This window comes from Zophobas morio, unplaced genomic scaffold (genome assembly GCF_036711695.1).
Source record: "Zophobas morio isolate AGI-343-1 ecotype UQ-CSIRO unplaced genomic scaffold, CSIRO_AGI_Zmor_V1 ptg000029l, whole genome shotgun sequence".
Taxonomy (NCBI): domain Eukaryota; kingdom Metazoa; phylum Arthropoda; class Insecta; order Coleoptera; family Tenebrionidae; genus Zophobas; species Zophobas morio.
This window is the reverse complement of record NW_026972134.1, coordinates 9,207,671-9,227,178: the sequence shown is the minus strand read 5'-3', so window position 1 is coordinate 9,227,178 and position 19,508 is coordinate 9,207,671. Positions and strand designations below refer to the sequence as shown.

Genomic DNA, 19,508 nt, shown 5'->3' with positions numbered 1-19,508 from the left:
AAACAGAAAGATAGAAATTGAAGAAAAACAACAGATATCACGTGAAATAGAGACACTTAAAATTGAAAATGGACAATTGAGAAATGGTGGCTCTGTAGTTATGTTAAACAACAACAATATCGAAAATGGAGACCAGGCAACAACAAATTCTACCAATATACCGGAACGGAGGGTGATTAAATCGTTTTTAAAACAAAGTCTTTCCGTTGATAAAATAGGCGGACCTACAAAAGCTCTAATCCCATTGAGATCTGGTGGCCTTCTGTTCGAATCTTATGCGGACCGACAAAGGAAGAAAATTGCTGAAATTCTTCAAAAAGACAATCGGATTCAGTACAGAGAAAGCAAGAACATCGACCCTGTACTGGAATTCTGCGGTATCGAAAAATGCTACATACAAAGACGAGGAATTTCTAAGGGAGATTTTTAAACAATACACCTATGTTAGAGAACAGTTGCATTTAGACAGATGGAAGGGCGGGATTAAGATCTTAAGTAGGAAAAAGTGCCGAAACAAAGACAAATTAAACATTTTGGTACAGGTTAGTCCGCAGGTATTTAAATTAATAGAAAGAAATGAAAATAAAATAGTTCTGGATCTTGTGTCGATTTTCATTGAAGAGAAGCAGAGTGTTGCCGTCTGCCATAGGTGTACTCAGTTCGGTCACGTTATGAAATACTGTAGGGTGGGGAACGATATCACGTGTCCTAGATGTTCCGGACGTCATTTACTTCGCGAATGTCAGTCCGAAAACAAAAAGTGTGCTCACTGTCGTAAGTATTTCATTACTGATCGCCGCATTCTGCGCTCGATACGGAATGTTCGTTATACCAGAGACAGTTAGAAATCGAGAAAAAAAAGTAAGGTATTCGGACGGTAGCCAATAATATGTCTTCTCTCGTGGTGGTCTACTTAAACTGTCAGAGATCTGGGCAATGCTCTCCAACTCATGTCTGAAGGGTTTAGGGATGTTTGGCTCTTGCAGGAGCCGTATTTTTTCAAAGGTGCCGTTGTCGGATTTCCTGTCAAAAAGACTTTCTTTGCTGGGCAAGAACCTATAGTCTAAGAGCCAGTGGCCGGCTACCTGTATGTAATTGACCAGACCTGGAATTTTGTACAGAGAGTCTCCTCGATCCAACATACAAGGACTGAGGACTCACTAAGCCCAACGCGGCTGGCGTAGCTGGAGCTCAGGTACGCCAGGTATTAAAAAATGACTAATTTTAAATGCATTTGACCATGTCTGCCATTTGGAATTTTTAAAATATATGTTTATTTTTATTAAAAAATAACCATGGCAGACCATTATCATGCGTCTAACATCGTGGCAGACAATTTTGAAAGTGCCAAAAAATATAAAATTTTCAAACTAATTTTGACCAAGTCTGCCATTAATATATTTTGTTGATTGTAGTCTTAAAATATTATATTTATCACGGCAGACGTTTTTATTGAGTACCTATACACTTTAGTAGATAACAAAATCTTAACTACTACCCAAGCAGATATATAAAAATGACGCATTATATCTTACATTTATTTCATCTGCTTGAAATTAAATTTATTGTTGTTTTTAAAAATTGATATTTGATTGTATAATATCATTAACAGTTCGATAAGAATGACAGTTTCGAAAGTTCAAATGTATCAGTTGATTACCGACAAATGATACATACCAGTTCATCACTACACATTGGTGTAGTTAATAAAGAAATCAATGACAGCTTCTTTAAATTTCGTATTTTTTATCTCTTTTGTAAAATCTGATGGTCGTACCTGGTCAGGCCCAGAAGTTGTGAAATCAATTAACGATGCTTCATGTCGTAGACTTCTTTCATTGTCTTTTATAGATAGATGCAAATATAAGATAAGGTTTATAACATTTGTAGGGGTAAAAGAGGTTCCACTGATGTAGCCGCCGTGGAAGTCGACGGAAGGGTAGCTGAAACGTGGAGAGAGGCGGCCGCTGCACTGTTAGTTATTTTTTGGCCCTGATACGGTAGATGAGGTGCTGCGTGCTTATGACGAAGATCGTATCGTTGGTTTGGAGATTGACAAAGACGATATAGAGAAGTGTCTTATAAAACTAAAAAACCGCAAAGCTCCCGGTGTTGATGGGTTCATTTCTTTTTTAATTAATCCTTTGTTCTCTTATGTTTTACCTCCCGTGGTCTTCCTGTTTGTCGAAAGTTAGCTACCCGAACAGACCCTTGGGTGTGAAGAACTTGTGTCCTTGTTATATCCTATATTCCACTTTTTTTTAATCATAATGAATAATATTTGCTTAAATTGTGGTATTGTATGCAAAGCTAATGCCCATACCATAACTTGCGATGGTTGTCAAGGAATATTGCATATTGCCTGTGTGGGGCTCTCCGAAAATGACGTGAAGATAACACGAGCTAAATCTAGGTCAATAAAAGTAGTGTGCAATACATGCAACAATAATATGGCTCAGTATAAAGATTTCAAAACCTTAATTTCATCGTTACAAACCGAGTTTACAACTGCCATAGAGAAACTGAAAGAAGACTTTGACACTCAACTAGCCACTCTTCGGTCCGCGCTTCATGAAGACCAGCGTAGCCCCAGCAATCTATTTGAAGAAATCGTTAACGAAGTAATGGAAAGGCAAAATCGAAAACAAAACTTAATCATATTTGGTGTTGAAGAGCAACCACAGATTTCTACTAATAATAATAATCAGCGTTCTGCAATAGATAAGTCTGCCGTTGAAAATATTTTACAATTAGTCCGGCCTGATGCTGATGTTTCTGGTATTAAGATTCAACGTTTGGGTCGCTTTTCTCAACAAAATCCCGGTAATAAACCTAGACCCATAAGAGTTATCTTGAATGATGAATTCGAGGTTCAAAAATTTATTCGTAATGCCAAGGTACTGAAAAGCAACGTAAACTATAACAACATTACTCTGTCCTTCGATCGCACTCCTAAGCAAAACGCATCCTACAGACAAGTCAAAGAACAACTTGGCATTAGAATAAGCAACGGGGAAACAAATCTGAGAATAAAATATATAAATGGCTCACCCAAAATTGTCTCGGTAAACTAAAAAGAACACCCAGTTGCACGTCTTCGTTGTGTTGTATTTACCAGAATGTTCGGGGCTTAAGATCCAAAATATTTAACTTTTACAATTCTGTTTCTGAATTAATCAATGTTGATATAATAGCGTTAACTGAAACTTGGTTGGCCAGTGATATTAGTAACACTGAATTTCTTCCTCATGATTTTGTTGTTTATCGGAAAGACAGGGATCTACAAGCGATGGGCGTCTCTCGAGGAGGTGGGGTACTTTTAGGTATTAATAATACATTGAAATCATCTGCTCTGGATCTTTCTTATTTAGGGGATATTGTTCCGACTATAGATGTTGTAGGAGTTAAATTGTTGAGTGTTAAGCAGGAATTAATCCTTATTGTCCTTTACGTACCTCCTCAGGTATCAGTACATGAATTTCAACTACTTCTTGAAGCCCTAAGTAGAATAGACATTCAAGAAAATAATAAAATTTTGATTTGTGGTGACTTTAACATTCCGGATTTCACCTTGGGTAAAATAAACCAATTCACTCTATCTCTTAATAATTTCCAATCTTTCCTTAATTTAGAGCAGCATAATAACGTGCAAAATAAATATCACCATATTCTAGACTTAGTTTTCTCTAATATCGAGTGTAAGGTAGAGGCTTCTGATTTCAATTTCGTCGATGATGATGTTCACCATCCTTCTCTTTGTATAGTTATAAAATCTGTAATCCCCCTTGATCAATCTTTCCCTATAAATAATCTAGAACAATATGACTTTAGAAAGGCAAACTTTCCAGTTCTTTATGATATGCTTTACTCTTGCAACTGGGATTTCCTAGATACCGATGGTAGCGTTGATGAAATTTGTTCTCTTTTTTATGCCAAACTCCATGAAATTTTTGATCTTGCTGTTCCTAAATTTAAAATCAAATTGAGTACTAACCGTCGACAATATCCTCCCTGGTTTAATCAGGAAATAAGAAATGCTATACGCACTAAATACTCATTGCACAAACTGTATAAAAAATATAAAACTGCTCATTACTATAATTTATTTAAATTCCATCGTTCCAAATGTAAAGTGCTTATTCAAAATGCTTATAGAATGTACATGCGTAAGATTGAAAATAATATTTCTATAGATCCTAAGTCATTTTGGATGTTTCTTCATAACAAAAAAGGTAGCACACGTATTCCTGGCTTAATGCGCTATAATGACAGAGAACTATCATGTCCACAAGCAATAGTTAACGCTTTTGCTCATCATTTTAGTAATGTTTATATAAAGTCCGATTGTTTAGCTCCTTTTTGCACTACGAATGAAACAGCAGCTCAGCTTTCAGTTACTATTACTTCACTGTCTGAAAAAGATATTCTTTTGGCCTTAAAAAACTGTAAGAACACATTTACATCCGGTCCTGATGGCATTCCTAGCTTTCTACTCAAGGACTGTGCATATATCTTTGTGACTCCATTGCTTAGAATATTTAATCTTATTCTCAAAGATTGTCAGGTACCAGAACTTTGGAAAAAATCCTGCATTACTCCCATATTTAAGTCTGGGGATAAAGCTGATGTAAAGAACTACAGGTCCATAAGTTTATTATGTAATTTTGTGAAGACATTTGAATCAGTAATGTATAAGCTAATTTATTCATCTGTGAAATCTTTTATAACACCATACCAACATGGTTTCGTTGAGAAGAGGTCGATTGTGACGAATCTGGCTTGTTTTTCTCAATACGTATCTCAGTTAATCGATAGTAGAAGTCAAGTCGACGCGATATATATGGACTTTTCTAAGGCCTTCGACCAAATCGATTACTTTATTCTCCTAGACAAACTGCGCCAATTTGGCTTCTCTGAGTCATTACTTAAATTATTCAAGTCGTACCTTATTGGTAGAGTGCAGTCAGTACGATATCGTAACTTCTATTCAGAAATATATTCACCGACATCTGGAGTTCCTCAGGGATCTAATTTGGGACCACTTTTGTTCTTATTGTTTATTAACGACATTGTTGAACATATATCTTCCGAAAAGTTGTTATTTGCAGATGACTTGAAATTGTTTTTTGAAATTAACACCATTGATGATTGTAGGATTCTTCAAACCAACATTAATACTGTAGTCGAGTGGTGCAACACTAATCGTTTATCACTAAATAAAAATAAATGTTTTGTAGTTTCGTATACTAAAAAACAGGAACCTATTATCTTCAATTATAATATCGATGCAGTTACCCTAAATCGTGGAGAAAAGTATAAAGACCTTGGAATCACCTTTGATAGTAGGCTAATGTTTAATGATCATATGACAGAAATAGTGTCAAAAGCTTACAGGATGTATGGTTTCATTTACAGAAATTGTAATGATTTTCTCAACATCTCTACTCTTTGCAATCTGTATTACGCATTAGTTAGATCTCAACTTGAATACGGAGTACTAATATGGTTTCCAATTTACGAAATTCATATAAAAAATATAGAATCCGTCCAACGTAAGTTCCTGAAATTTCTGTCATATCGTTCATCTGGGGTATATCCTGACAGAGGGTGTGATCACTTACAACTGTTAAATCAATTCAACTTTATTTCCTTAGAAATTAGGCGTATTATTCATACCATCAGCTTTCTACATAAGTTAGTTAATAACAAAATAGACTGTATAATTCTTTTAGATAAAATTCGTTTCATTGTACCTCGTGTTCATTCTCGACAGTTTTTAACATTTTACTCATTAGCAACCAGAACAAATGTGTTACGTAGATCACCTATAATTCTCATGTGTGAACTATTTAATCATATATCTAAATTTTGCGACATAAATGCTGATAGTTTAGGTACTGTTATTCAAACCATTTATAAAGTCTACTGTAATAAATAATTTATTTTGTCTTTTGTTCCGATCATAATATTATAATTGAACCATTAATTAAAAGTTGCGTTTTTGGATTAAGTTTTCACTTGTGACTTATTTTTACTTAATTTTATTTGAGTTAATATTTTATACATATATATATATTTTTTCTTTTTCTTTTTCTTTGTATTTACTGCACTACTTCATAATGATTGTTAATTTTTTTCCCTGTTACTGGGTGTATTATTACCTGTTGGGAATAAAGTATTATTATTATCTAAGACCCACAACTGACCCGGAAATGACCGGCATTCAGGCAAGACTTCTATCATTACGGGTACTAAGACCAAGTAATGATATGCATTGATTAGATTAACAGAACAACTTTCGAGATTCTAGAATTACAGCATACAAATTAGTCTGCTATTATTCTCTAATCTCACCCCATCCCCAAAAGTCCAGCGTAACTACCGACCATTTATCCGCGCATCACATGAAAAGTGACCTACACTACTCTGACCTACTGGTGCTAATCTAATCTGACTGACATGATCAGACTGTTCAAGAAACTTACGAACAATATGACATGTTCCTAACAAAACAGCTTTTTGAATTTTGACAATTATTGAATCATTCAAATGCAAAGACTTTAAATTCTCAACTAAGCTATTTGGAACTACACCTACATTAGAGATAACTAGGGGTAGAATTGAAATTTTTTTAAGATTCAACATGGATTTCATTTCTATCGATAATTGTAGATATTTTGAAATCTTGGTGTCGTATGTTTGAATAATGTTGTTTGTGTTAGGAATAGCAATGTCAATGAGAATGGCTTCGTTCGTGTGTTTTTTGATAAGTATGATGTCTGGTCTGTTAGCTGTAATGTTTAAGTCTGTAAGTATTGTGCGATCCCAGTATAATTTGTATTTGTTATTTTCAAGGAATGGAGACGGAATGTAAGTGTAATAGGGTGTCGTATCTTCGATTAAGTTCATAAGTGTTGCTAATTCTTTGTGAATGATTTTGGCTGCGTTGTCGTGTCTAGCTTTGTAATCAGTTTGTGCTAGGATGCTGCAAGAAGAGATTATGTGCTGGATCGTTTCAGGTTTTGCTTTGCATAGGCGACAGCAGTCGTTTTTTATGTTCGGATCTTTGATGATGTATTTTCTATAATTCTTGGTATTGATTACTTGGTCTTGAATAGCAAACACAAATCCTTCTGTTTCGGCATACAAACTTGATTTTTTTAACCAAATCAATGACATCTTCTTATTGACATGATTTTCTTCTAAGTCTTTGTAGAATTTATTATTATTATTAATATTAATTATAATATTATTATTATCAAGTGATCAAAACAGTCTGTAGCTTTATCCCGGGAGACATTTTGGCGCTGTATCGAAAATTCTTCATAGCAGAAAATTTCCCGACCGTTTGGAAAGTTGCTAATGTCGTCGTCTTGCATAAATCCCCCAAAAAGCCGAAATCTGATTCGACATCTTCTAGGCCTATATGCGTTCTATCGGCTGGTCGAAGATTCTAGAGCGACTAATGGTAACCGGATTAAACGAGGATTTTAGCAACAATAGTACCATCTTGGACAAACAATTTGCATTTATTAAAAATAAATCTACTCTGTGCTGGAGCTTTTGGTAGGAGACGGAAGGGAATGGGTCAGTCAGTAGTTAGTGATAATAATGAATAGTCTGTGATATTTTGCTTAGTTTTGTGGGTTCGCGTTGTTTGTGACATATTTTAAATGACTTGTTATCTACATTCATTGTTCGATTGTGTATTTCTTTGGGCACATCCGGTGTTTTATGTTTTCTTTCTTTTAAGTACTTAGCAGCACGCAGGGGGGCCCTGCTGGTCAAAGCCTTCGGCCGACTCTAGTTATCCCTTCGGGGTTGGCCTTGCATGTAAGTGCATAAAAGAGAAGCCAATTTTGGCTATGATTCGACCAGAGATCAAGGTTAATCCACAAATTCGGTACTACGGAGGCCGGTAGCCCACGGGGGTTTACCCCGGGCCGGCCATTGGCGATGGACTCGTAGTCGTAAGTGGTTGGACGTATGCCGGCAAGTGGTGTGTCGGGCGTGGTATTGCACACACCACCCATCCGGCGTACTGTGCAGTGTATGACTTGCATAATCAACTCGGGTACTGACCTGCTTAGCCAGTAGACGGTGGATAGTGGTCCCTCCGACCAAAGAAGCGTTACCGAAGGGCTTATACCCGACGGGCGGTTACTGGAAGACTTCGGTCACGTTGATCGGGCGTATCCGGATCCCTCGCCATACGGGGCCGTTTCATAAAACCCAATGGGTTGGAGTGCCACGTTAAACACAAACATGAGGGTTCTATATGTCCCTACCCACTGTCGCAATAAAGAGCAAGCGGCCACTTGCGCTATCTGTGCCGAGGGTGACGCAACCCGAACTTGCTCTCAGGCAAAAAACTCAGACTTCAAGCCAGTTTGCATAAACTGTAAAATCGTTAAACTAGGGGACAGGGCCCATACCGCAGGCTCGAAAACATGTGTCATTCAGGTGAGAAGGCACAGATACCTTGTAAACTCAACTGATTATGGATTTTAATCCCTTACACGCTTTAAGAATTGGCCAAGCGAATTTGCGACTAGCTATCATTGAGGCAATTCAGTTCTGTCATGAGCATAAGCATGACATTTTACTATTTCAAGAAGTGTATATTTACAAGGATCCTAACACCAGCAAATGGCGATTACCTACAGTAAACCACCATAGTGGAATTATGGACCAATCCAACACACAGCTAATGGCTGGTATTTGAATATTCAACAAAGATTTAAACATTATCTGCGTCAGTCAAATTACTTGCACGACCTCCTGTGCTATGAAAATCCATACTAACAAGGGCGACACTACACCAGTCAGTTTGTACTGTCCCCCTAGTCTGGACATCGAGGAACCTTACCGTGTGATCTCCTTTAGCCCTGAGGTAGAAACGTGCTGATTGCTATGGAACTCCAACATCTGTGATGACAGAAGCGAATTTGTAGAGGGGTTGCTTGCCTCCTTGGACCTCTTCGTGGTCAATGAGCCTTGCTTCCCACCTACCTTCCAGAGCTTAAATATTGATATCACGGCTTACTCAGACACCCTACTGAATGACACCTCCAACTGAAGAGTTCTAAAGGATATTTGCGATTCAGACCAGAACCTTATTGAGTCAATTCTAAACATTGACGTTCAAGCCACGATGAACCAGACAAGGTATGACCTTGTTAACTACGATGAATTGGCGATCAGAGCGGCCGTTATTAAATTAACGCAGAAAATTGATCATCATCTTCTATGGACCCCTGGACCCAACTCCGGACTACCTGGATCATAAAGTCTTGGCACTAACGTCTGGGTTGCAAAACATATGTGCTGAGCATATACGCAAGCGCCCAGTCTATACGGGAAAACTCTTGTGGTGGACCCCGCAACTTAATATATTGAAAAGTGCCGTAACTCTAGCTAAGCGCCGTCTTTGCAGGAATAGGTACCAGGGGGAGGTTCCGGCTTTACGCACGCAGTATGAACACGCAAAGAAGAGGTACAAACAAACCGTAAACTCCACGAGAGACAGGGTCTGTCAATCAATTGTTTCTAACGACTTAAGCAAGAACCCATGGGGTGTTACATACAAACTAGCTACTAAAACGAACAACTCATCAATCATCAAAGCGACCTTTAAACCAAAAATGAGGACCCGGGTGGGTTAGGTAGCTTCGGGCTTGCCCGCTACACCTTGGGTCGTGGGTTCGATTCCCGCCCGGCTTTGGGTGTTGTGTATGTCTCCCGTTCCCCTGTAATTGGGCCACCGACCTGTAGGGGAACGTAACCAAATAACAAAAATAAAATTAAAAAAAATCAGTCCGCACACTACTGACATAGCACTCTACAGGCAACCCTAGAGGAGCTAATGCCGGACGACAGTTTAGAGTCAGATACTCCTGTGCACACGGATAGGAAACTAGCGGCGATCAGAGCCTCCGGTATTCCGTCCCCACTGCCGGAAATTACCGAAGAGGATACCTTCCAGGCAAATAAGCACATTGGAGCTCGGGTGGGCCCCGGCCCAGATTGTATTCCGGCCAAAATCGTAAAAAAATTTTAAATGAAACATGGTTGAGTTCATTAGTGGAGTCATCTGAAGTATTCACAGATAATTACGTTGTCTACGTATTTTCAAACGAAAGGCGCGGTCGTGGTGTAGCTGCAGAAATTTGTTGTAAATATCCGTCAGATATTCTCTTAATTGACTCACCATTAGCGGAAGTTGTTGTGCGGATATCTTTGAATATATAGAGAACCATTGGTTAACAGAATTCTGTGTCATTTTGAGAGACTTTAACATAATTGAACTGCAAGCATGTTTATGTAATAACCATAATCCAACACTATCTATAAGGCATTTATCTCATTCTTAAGTTTTAATAATCTTACTGATAGAAACCATATTCTTAACTGTAATGAAAGAACTCTAGATGTAGTTTTGACAACAGAGAAAGTTACTGAGGCCTTTAATCAAAATTTGTATCCCTTTGTCAAAGAGGACAATTACCACCCTTCTCTAAGTATCAGGTTATCACTACACGCAGTATCGAGTTCTAAATTAATCTAGTAGGCTTATATAGTGCAGTAGGTTGTTTGGACTTTTAATTATTATTTTATCATTACTAAATATCGCCGGGTGCATTCTCTGTTTTCAAGAAAATAGGGGAACTCATTCTTAATTTGATGAATAAACAATTCTGTGATGATGTGATTAAAATAAGGTAGATAACACTAGTAACAGGCCATCACTAATGCAACACAAAAAAGTGCCCATTCTACCGATGGACTCGATTACTATACTTCCTTAGCTTACGCTGGGGAAGAAAAAAAGAAAAAAAAACCGTTTTCATTTGAATGTATTTGTCGTCTCAAAAGAGGGGAGTAAAATTATTGATACAGTAACAGCTGAACATGATGTTCTGAATATTCTTATTATAATTTTCATTCAATAAAAACGGGCGTATTCTTACGTTTTCGAAAAAATGGGGTAATTTCATCCAAATAAAAATTATTATGACGTCATAAACATTGATAATACACAATGCGAGAGAAAAAGAGAAAAAAAACGAAGAACCAAGTTTGTGGAATCGAACGCGCAACGTCCGATCTGAATTCTTCGCGCTCAACCACTATGCCACGGCCCGTTTGTCTTACGATAGTGGTAAACTACTACTGTAAAGGTGCGACGAAATTCCGGAGGTGGGACGGACGGTCCGGTGACAGTCCGGAATCTCGCCGATAACGTATGGGGTGGCGGTGTACCTGGGTGCCAAGCTTTGGGTCGACTAGTATCGCTGATATCAGAAACACGTCTGGTCGACCAAGCTTATGCGGCTACCTTCACGCCGCCGGGGGTGGCGCCTTCGGTCAGAAGTGGCGGTCGCTCGGGCGCCAGCTCCCGGTCCGGTGGAAGGAAGCGCCGGGGTGCTCTAAAGCCGGAGACCCGGAATTCAGGTGGTGAGCCGCCGCGAAAACTCGAGAATAATAAACAAAACGGCGAGGTAATTTTATACAATAAATAGGGTTTATTCCCTGCCACCAGCTACACGGTCTAAAATAATAGATCTTACGGCTAAGCAACTTAAATAACTACAAAACTGTTTTACAACAAAAAAAAGAATTAAACGTCCGGCACGGTCGCTCCTCCTGGGCGACGACTTCCTCTTGGTTCTGGGGGCGGCGACCTTGAGATTTGGGAATCGCGCGAAGACGGCACGGCGACTCGGGAGGGGAGCGCGGTGACGGTAACGACGCGTGCACGACGGTTTCGACTTTTGACGGTGACAATAAAACACGGTGACGGTGACACGGTTTTTCGCTCGGGGGCGGCGATTCGAAAACCGATACTAAGACAGGCAGGCGACCCAAAAAGTACTTACGGTGGTCGGAGGGTCGAACTGCTCACTTGGCCACACTTCTCACTTTCAGGAAAAATCAACTTCTCCACCCAAAACAGCAGCCACAAACTTCCGCACTCTTTGGAGTTTCAGGCAAGAATACTATTCTTCTTCCGCCACGGCAGCGCGGCGATCGTAAATTTACCCCCGGCCCTCGCGGTACGCGTCACGGTTTCCGGCCCGCAAAAATTCCCTTCGTTACAAAGGAGATTATGTTTTTGCAAATATTTTAACGGTTAGGAAGAAAACTCAAAGCGGATTCGTAAACCACACTTACTTATGTGAGTATACTACTCCTATTATATAACAGGTATATCAAATAAACATAGAATTCTTTGAAATGACGTCATCAAATTGTTGGTGGGGAGGATTAACAAAATTTTCATTAGCATTTATTATTATCATTATTATTATTATTATATTTAACAATCTGCATGACATTTCTAATATATGTACAAAACTTGACAACAATCCGTCCAGCCGTTTCGGAGATTACTTGTCTAATAAAAATGGATACAGGCACCAGACAGACAGACAGACAGACAGACGGAAACGAGAGACCACTTTTTTCGTACTCTAGAGGTCATGACATGTCGAGAAAATATGAAAGTGGCAATTCGGCTGATGGACTCGATTACTATACTTCCTTAGCTTACGCTCGGGAAGTAAAAATTGCACATATTAGAACTTTATAGTAGACGATAGAAAATACGTCTATGATTATTTAAAATATTGGTTGTCAATGCTGGAAAACTACACTTAACTCTGAAAATTAATTATAGATTAAGTTTTTATTACTTTTGCTGAAACTGTAAATGATAATCGGCTAATGTGCCTCTGTCCATGAAAACGTAATAATAAGTATGTATAACAATCGAATCGACTGAAATTATGTATGGAGTTTTGTGTCAGTGTTGTTTTACACGTCGATTTTAGTTTCTCTTTTGTATATGTTTTATTCAACACTTTTTGGTTTCATTGTCTTTGTCGTATATTCTTCGCAGCAGGGATTTTTTATTAAGACCTACTTGTCAAACTCAGGATGGAATATATCGAACTTACATTCCGCACGAAGATCGTATGAAATTTTTTGAACGTTTCACTGGTGTCCCGTATTTGTTTGACGGTCCAGCCTGGATTGCATTTTAACCCTCGTCTAGGTGTTTGCGGCTGGCCCTGGAGAGCCAGATGTGCGTAAGCAAACAAAGTTACATTTTTTTTGGTACCAAAAGCTAGATCTAAAGTAAGAGAAACTGGCTGCACATTTGGTTAGTCAAGAATATAACAAACATTTTTAGGGTTCATCGTGTAAGAAAGATTGTGAACCTCTTGTGTTAAAGAGTTTAACCATTTAGGAATCGAGAGAACTACAAACAAAAAATTGTTAGTTGTTCTGCAAACTAAGGTCCATTCTTTCATATTTTTATTACGTGACTTGAGTGAATTGCCAATTACAACAAAATTCACTATCTCTCTTGAGTTAAATAAATGAGAGGAGTTCTGCTAGAGACTATAGGTGAATTCCAACCTAAATTTTAACACATTGACATTAATATGAAGACGGATATTTTTCTGACTAACGAAATATTGCAGCAGAGTACTTGCTTAATTAATACGACTCGCTATGATTATGTGATGGAAATGATAACTTATTCATCTGTAAGATCTCTAAGTTTTGTAAGTTACAATTGTTTCTACAGTTAACTTTGTCCATGATATACAGATTGTTTTTCAACCCACTCTTCTTTATCACAGAGCACACATGTTGTTCAGTTACAGTGAAACCTGTCTATGCCGGACTCTGTAGAAGGCGGAAAACTGCTCATCGCGGAAATTTTCCGCAGTCCCGTTTTTTCAAATACCTAATTTAATGTATTTTGGTCCGTATAAGCCGGAAACTGCATAACGCGGAAACGGAAAATGTTTGTAAGTCCCAACGTGTCAAAATACAAGCACCCAACTCTGTGTAAAACGGAAGCGAGAACAAAATTGATGATTTCTGCGAAAAACATGTAATTCAATTCGTAGACCTGCAGGTCCATTTTTTGTCAACACAAAGTCACTGTTTTCAATTCTTATTTGATTAATGTGTCTCGTGGTTGTATGTGTGTTCGCAATGGCCCAAAACAAGACCAACAACAACAGCAAAATGGATTTAATTAATGTACACGGGCCGCAAAATTTGAGTCTTAAAGAACTTTGCCAACAAGTTCGGTTGCAAAAAAAAAGCAATTATAAAACATAAAATAAATTAGAGAAGAATGGCAAAGTGGTGAGCGTGTAGCCAACCTTTTACAGTTGACAACAAGAATGGAAAATATATCTCAATGGCCGAAGAACCAAAGAACAATAATAGTATATTATTAACTAAGGTTGTGAAGACAGACATTCTAGACCGAGCGCAAATTAGAACCTGAGACGTGCAGCGTCGAGGGCTCTAAAGCGCGAGGTCTAGAATTGGCTTCACAAACGTGGTTAATATACTATTTTTTCCACTAGTAGCCCATTTGAGGTTTGCGAATTTTCAAAATGTTTTTTCTGAAGTGCATCAATAAAAATGTGTACTCACGTCATTTTAGTAAGCTTTGGAATTTTATTATTTTTTGACAATCCAGAAATGGTCCAGAACTTTTGTTTTAATTTCCTCCATATTTCCCGTTTTTAATAAATTTTTGTGTGAAAAATGTTGTAAAGTGAACCATCATGTACCCCTCCTCATTCCGTCGTACTTACGCGACCGCGACAAATTTGGCTGAAAAAGGTATGGACCTTTTATCGTTAAAGCGACACGGGGAATGGAAATCCTCCAGCATAGCAGATGGATACAACGACGGCTCGATCTTCAATAAAAAAAAAAAAAAATCGCCGAAATCGTCCAAAGCTCATCTACGGCAAATCAAGTCAAACCAAATCGGAACCATGATTCAGTTTCAGTCCCGTAAACTTCATTTTCACTCCCATCAACTTCATCAACTTTGTTTCACCAATTTATCCTCAATTTATAATCAATTCAGGGTTTGGAAATCATTCCAGGGCATAATTTAAAAGCAAATTTTCCAAAATGATCGTTTTCAGGTTATGTCTCAGTTTTTCTGACAGTTGTGGACAGTTGTCACATTAGGTGGCCAACTTCACGTTTACATTATTGACCAAGGTTCACAATTTTCCAAATTACAGACCTCTAGACAAGTCGACAATTAGCCATTGTAATGCTACTAGTGGAAAAACGACTATTTCAAATAATTCTTTTAGATGTACCTATGTATTGAATTTAATAAAAATTGTTTTCCGTTTTATAGAGGTTTACTTTCCGTCATAGGCGGGTTTCCTGTAAAAGCCGGAACTCTGTTTAAGACGGATCAAAATTCTGGACCCCCGCGATTCCGGCATAGACAGGTTTTACTGTATTATCATAATCCAGTACTCAACACTATATGCTATATTCATACACTTCCAGTCTCCTTATATATCATCTCCCAGTCTGTAATAATATTTTTTTTAATGAGCTATGTAGACTATCCATGTAACCAGACAGGAAATTTCATTTTACAATAAGATTTTCAGTCTGATAAACCTCATATACCTCAATTGTCTTTTAAATATTGTTAAAAAACTTTTCTATGTTCTTTTTTTGTTGACTAATAATTATGAGACGGTGTCTTTAATAGAGTGTGGAGTTTCCTCTAAGGTTAAAAATGTTAACTTTATTACAATCAAATTTTCATGAAGTGAACGAGAATGTCTTTTAAATATCTTTGAATAACATACTTTCGGAATTTAATGAAATGACAAAAAATAAATAGTAAATAATAATATATTCTCCAATTTCTATTAATGGCATGTTCATTTTATGTATTAGGTCTCATTATTAAAACAATATTTTAATAGAAAGGATGAATACAATGTTTACAGCAACACTTTATTCACATTGCTATTGACAACACGAATAAAGTAAGAAAATCTGAAATTTTTGTTATGGAAAAATTTTGGCAATAATGTAAATTAAAAATTCTACTGCATTTGACCTTGACGAAAGTAGAGTCAATTTAAATTCTTTAAGGCCAATCGCTACGTGTTCTGCATGGAATTTTGGGTACATTTATATAATATCTCCGTTATTAACACACTTATGGATGTGAAAGTTCAAATATAAGCTGCCCATAACTTTCTTTATATAACGCAATGGCAGTTTTGTTAAAAACAGTTTGTGATCATACTTTTTTAAAACGAAACGAATGAATGAAATTTTCTCGTAACGTATTTCTAAAAATTGGTCTAAAGAGTTTAGACAGTACTTCCCTCGCTGTCGGAAACTTGACGACTGCATGCCTATTGTGTTTTTTTCTCATTACATTTTTGTAGTGGGAATTTAAAAAAAATTGCGATGACGTCATCAACATTTTTGCAAGGACACGTATATCAGTTGGGATAGATGTAGTGTAATACTAAGAATAAAATTATTGTATTCCCAAATTTTCGGGAAAATGAATTGGGTCGTTTTGAATATTGATTTTTTATAATCAATAAAATAACGAAACAATTTACTCACGTATACGGCAACTGAAAGTCGTTTATGTATAAACATTCTTAATTTAAGATGACAAGCGTAACAGCATACGTGCATGAGAGTCAAACAGAGAAACTGTAAACAAAACTACCATCGGTTTTATTGCTTCGACTTCCGCTTATTATATAAAACATTGGGTTTTATTTTAATTCTTGACGGTGAAATTCACAATTGGTTGATTATAAACATGTCTATTTCACATTCGCGGAACCAAGTGAACGAATAAAACAAATGCAGGTCTGTAATGTTAAAGTCGATGTAAATAAGCGTGCTACCCTTATGTTTCAACCGAGTTTTTCCTTTAACAAATTTTGTGTCTACCAAATTGGGTTGGTTGGGGTGTAATACTAATAATAAGTGTTGCCTTTAATTTAATCAATAAAATAAATTGACTTCATTAATATTTTTGAACCACCTCTTAAGAAAATCTAAAAAATATGAATGGAATGATAAATCACAAGTACAAACTCATCATATTTTTTGCATTTTAGATAGGATTTATTCAGCAAAATTTAAGGGTGACGTCATCTATTTTTTTAGGAGGGATGAACAAATACATTTTGAACAAAAGTTTACCATGCTTATAATAACTTTAAAATATTGCCAAGATTTCAAAGCATTCGGTTTTGTAATTCCTGATTAACCCATTACTGCCCACCGTATGATTTTTCATACCATATGAACGGGACTGTTTGAGGTTAGGTACTTAAAACAAAAGACAACGAACCGGCTTTTGAAATATATCAAACTCTACCTTTTTTAATGGTCTTTCGAGTGCTTATTCATTGGAGATTGTTTAAAACAAAGTTACATTATCATATTGGTTTTTGCAAAACGGTGTCCTTCATTTTTTGCAGAATGAGTAAGAGGTAAGTTTACAATTTTTTATTTTTTCTACAAGAGAAAAATCCATGCATGTTTCTTGCGATATATATAAAATAAAGTCTTTAGATTTTGTTTATGATTTTTTTTCACATGTTTTGCATTTTTTTTTACCTAAAATTGAATTCAATAGCTTGCGTATGAAAAATCATACCTTGGGCGGTAGAAGGTAAGACAGTTTTTTTTACGGTTTATCTAGATAACTTTTTTAATTCCCTTTCATTGCTCCATAATCTTCGAGCTTATGATATAAATTCCGTTGGTACAATTCGAGCAGACAGAATTGATAAAGCGCCTCTCAAAGATCTGAAGAAAGAAAAACGTGGAAGTTCTTATGTGTTACAAGAAAAGGAAGGTAGTATTACACTGGTGAGATGGCATGATAATAATCAAGTTAATATAGCAACAAACCTAATCAACAATAACATATGCTTATCTAAGGGTTCGTGCAAGCGATGGTCTAGAAAGGATAAAAGTACAGTGTCAATTGAACAACCATCTTTGGTCAGCATATATAATCAAGGAATGGGGGGAGTTGATTTGTTTGATAAAATGAGAGGCTTATATCGCATTCGCATACGTTCCAAAAAGTGGTATTGGCCTTATGTAAGATTTTGTTTTAACGGAGCAGTTGTAAATATGTGGATGCTGTATAGATTTGCACATCCAAAATTTGGTTTACTAGAATTCGTTCGCAGAATAGTTTTAGCTTTGCTTTCATCGCCTCCACATTTGGGTGGACCAAAACCAAAATGTACTAGAGCCGTTTTGCCCGAAATTAGATACGATGGCGTGGATCACCTGGTAGATAGCAACAGTACTCAACGAAAATGCGGCTTTTGTGGGAAATGTGCTAAGTTTGTATGTGTTAAGTGCAATGTAGGCCTCCATCCAGCACATTGTTTTAGAGCCTACCACACACCATAATAAATATTTTGTGAAAAAAGTAGTATTTTTTTATTAATTTTTCAATAAAAGTTTTTTACACATACACTCTTTTGACCAGCGTATGAAATATCATACGATAAAATAAACATAGTTAACAAAAAAAAAAGGTGTTTTTTTTGCTAGTTTGTGTTTAGAAGGGCTATTGCATTAAGTTTTGCTAATTTTTATCAAAATAATAAAAAAAAAATTACTCGGGCATTAATGGGTTAAATCGATAAAATAAAATCACGCCTTCATTAATTTTTTTGAGTCACCCTGCATATGCAAATCCAAAAATATGAATAGAATGATAAATCACAAGTACAGACTCATCATATTTTGTACATTTTAGATACGATTTATTCGGCAAACTTTTGAGCTTACGTCATCAGTTTTTTGTAGAAGATAACCAAATATATTTTGACTAAAAATTTATTATGCTCTTTATAACCTTAAAACATCTGCAAGATTTCAAAGCATTCGGTTTTGTAGTTCCTGATTAAATCAATAAAATAAATTTACGCATTCATTAATTTTTTTGAGTCACCCTGTATATGCAAATCGAAAAAATTTGAATGGAATGATAAATCACAAGAAGAGACTCACCATATTTTGTACATTTTAGATAGGATTTATTCAGCAAAATTTTGTGGTGACGTCATAAATTTTTTAGGGGGGACGACCAAATACGTTTTGATCAAAAATTTACCATGCTTATGATAATTTTAAAATATCTTCAAGATTTCGAAGCATTCGGTTTTGTAGTTCCTGAGTAAATCAGTAAAATAAATTTACGCTTTCATTTATTTTCTTGAATTACCCTGTATATGCAAATCCAAAAAATATGAATGGAGTGATAGATCACAAGTACAGACTGATCATATTTTGTACATTTTAGATATGATTTATTCGGCAAATTTTCGAGCTGATGTCATCAAGTTTTTGGAGGGGATAAGCAAATATATTTTGACTAAACATTTATTATGCTCTTTATAACCTTAAAACATCTGCAAGATTTCAAAGCATTCGGTTTTGTAGTTTCTGAGTGAATCAGTAAAATAAATTTACGCATTCATTAATTTTTTGAGTCACCCTGTATATGCAAATCAAAAAAATATGAATGGAGTGATAGATCACAAGTACAGACTCATCATATTTTGTACATTTTAGATATGATTTATTCCACAAACTTTTGAGCTGGCGTCACCAAGTTTTTGGAGGGGATAAGCAAATAT

At 36.5% G+C, this 19,508-nt stretch overlaps 2 protein-coding genes across 2 annotated transcripts; both read left to right on the top strand.

Moving 5' to 3' along the window:
• Nucleotides 1–2,270: 2,270 nt before the first annotated feature.
• On the top strand, nucleotides 2,271–7,663 carry LOC135137374 (uncharacterized). The gene is made up of 5 exons (XM_064067002.1): nucleotides 2,271–3,065; nucleotides 3,119–5,150; nucleotides 5,238–5,494; nucleotides 7,421–7,566; nucleotides 7,639–7,663. Exons 1-5 carry the CDS (start codon nucleotides 2,271–2,273, stop codon nucleotides 7,661–7,663), a joined length of 3,255 nt encoding a protein of 1,084 aa, XP_063923072.1.
• Nucleotides 7,664–17,322: 9,659 nt separating this feature from the next.
• Nucleotides 17,323–18,273, top strand: LOC135137373 (piggyBac transposable element-derived protein 3-like). Its single transcript, XM_064067001.1, has 2 exons — nucleotides 17,323–17,333; nucleotides 17,628–18,273. The coding sequence occupies exons 1-2, from the start codon at nucleotides 17,323–17,325 to the stop codon at nucleotides 18,271–18,273; spliced, it is 657 nt and encodes a 218-aa protein (XP_063923071.1).
• Nucleotides 18,274–19,508: the final 1,235 nt, after the last annotated feature.